The following is a 949-nucleotide window of genomic DNA, read 5'->3' on the forward strand; positions in this document are numbered from 1 at the left end:
AGCCAGTATTTAAACCTGCCATTGTCACAAGTTCCTTGTCAGTTCCTCTATTTTTTGTTCCCTTGTGTTCTCCTATGTGCCAGCTACCTGTTTTTTTGTAACCCGTTGTCTGTGCTTGCCTGACTGACTGCCCACTTGTCATCCCCTTTGCCTGTAAGCCTGTTTTTCACTGCATCAGCCTGGCCACTTGTGTGTCTGCATTAAAAATTGGTTGTTAAACATGCAGTTCAGACCATTGGTTCTCAGGTTTTTAAGCTTCACCATGTGCAGATTACTGTCAAAAAGATGCTTAATATCTAAGCCCAAACCCATTGACCGAGCAGCCATTTTAGTAACATCACAACAGAAGTACTGTAGCGGACAGTTCATAAGTAATCAGTATTGTATTTCATCAGACCACAGAACTGACTCCAAAAGCTGCACTTCTGTTTAAACACGTTTATTGCATTGACTTTGCATGAGGCATACAGTGAGATGTACACCAGTGAGAGTACAGTCATAAATACAACGATACATAACACACAGCGGTGTGTACGTCTGTAGGCTGAGTCAGGATTAACTCTCTCAGTCAGTTTACTGCTGCATGGCGCTGCAGTAAGCTGCGTCCTGGTTGGTGGTGAGCAGCTTGTCCACATTGACGCCGATGGAGGATAGGGTGCTGTGCAGGTCCTCAAGGGTCTCCTCAGGCAGGGTGGGCTGCCTGCTCATGATCCAGGCGAACTCCACATGGAGCACACCGAGATCAGTGCAGCTGTAGACCAGAGAGTAGCTGTCATAGTCGGTGGACAGAACCCAGTAGGGGGCAGGGGGGGAGTCTGGTGGTGTAAAGGGACAGCACAGTCAAGTAAACAATTATCTCTGTGTATTGCAAGTTTTCAAAATTTCTCAATGTCCTATATCTACAATATCAAGTGTTGGTATCATCTTTCCAGCATCCCAGAGAAGTTTG

General features: G+C 45.9%; 1 protein-coding gene across 1 annotated transcript; it reads right to left on the bottom strand.

Moving 5' to 3' along the window:
- Positions 1-571: 571 nt before the first annotated feature.
- Positions 572-815, bottom strand: LOC111240273 (apolipoprotein D-like; the record flags this gene model as incomplete). The annotated part of the gene is made up of 1 exon (XM_022770231.1): positions 572-815. A coding segment is annotated over one exon (242 nt), but the record flags the coding sequence as incomplete, so codon positions are not given.
- Positions 816-949: the final 134 nt, after the last annotated feature.

The sequence above is a fragment of the Seriola dumerili genome, unplaced genomic scaffold, assembly GCF_002260705.1.
Source record: "Seriola dumerili isolate Sdu_G_001 unplaced genomic scaffold, Sdu_1.0 BDQW01028491.1, whole genome shotgun sequence".
In the NCBI taxonomy this organism is placed as follows: Eukaryota; Metazoa; Chordata; class Actinopteri; order Carangiformes; family Carangidae; genus Seriola; species Seriola dumerili.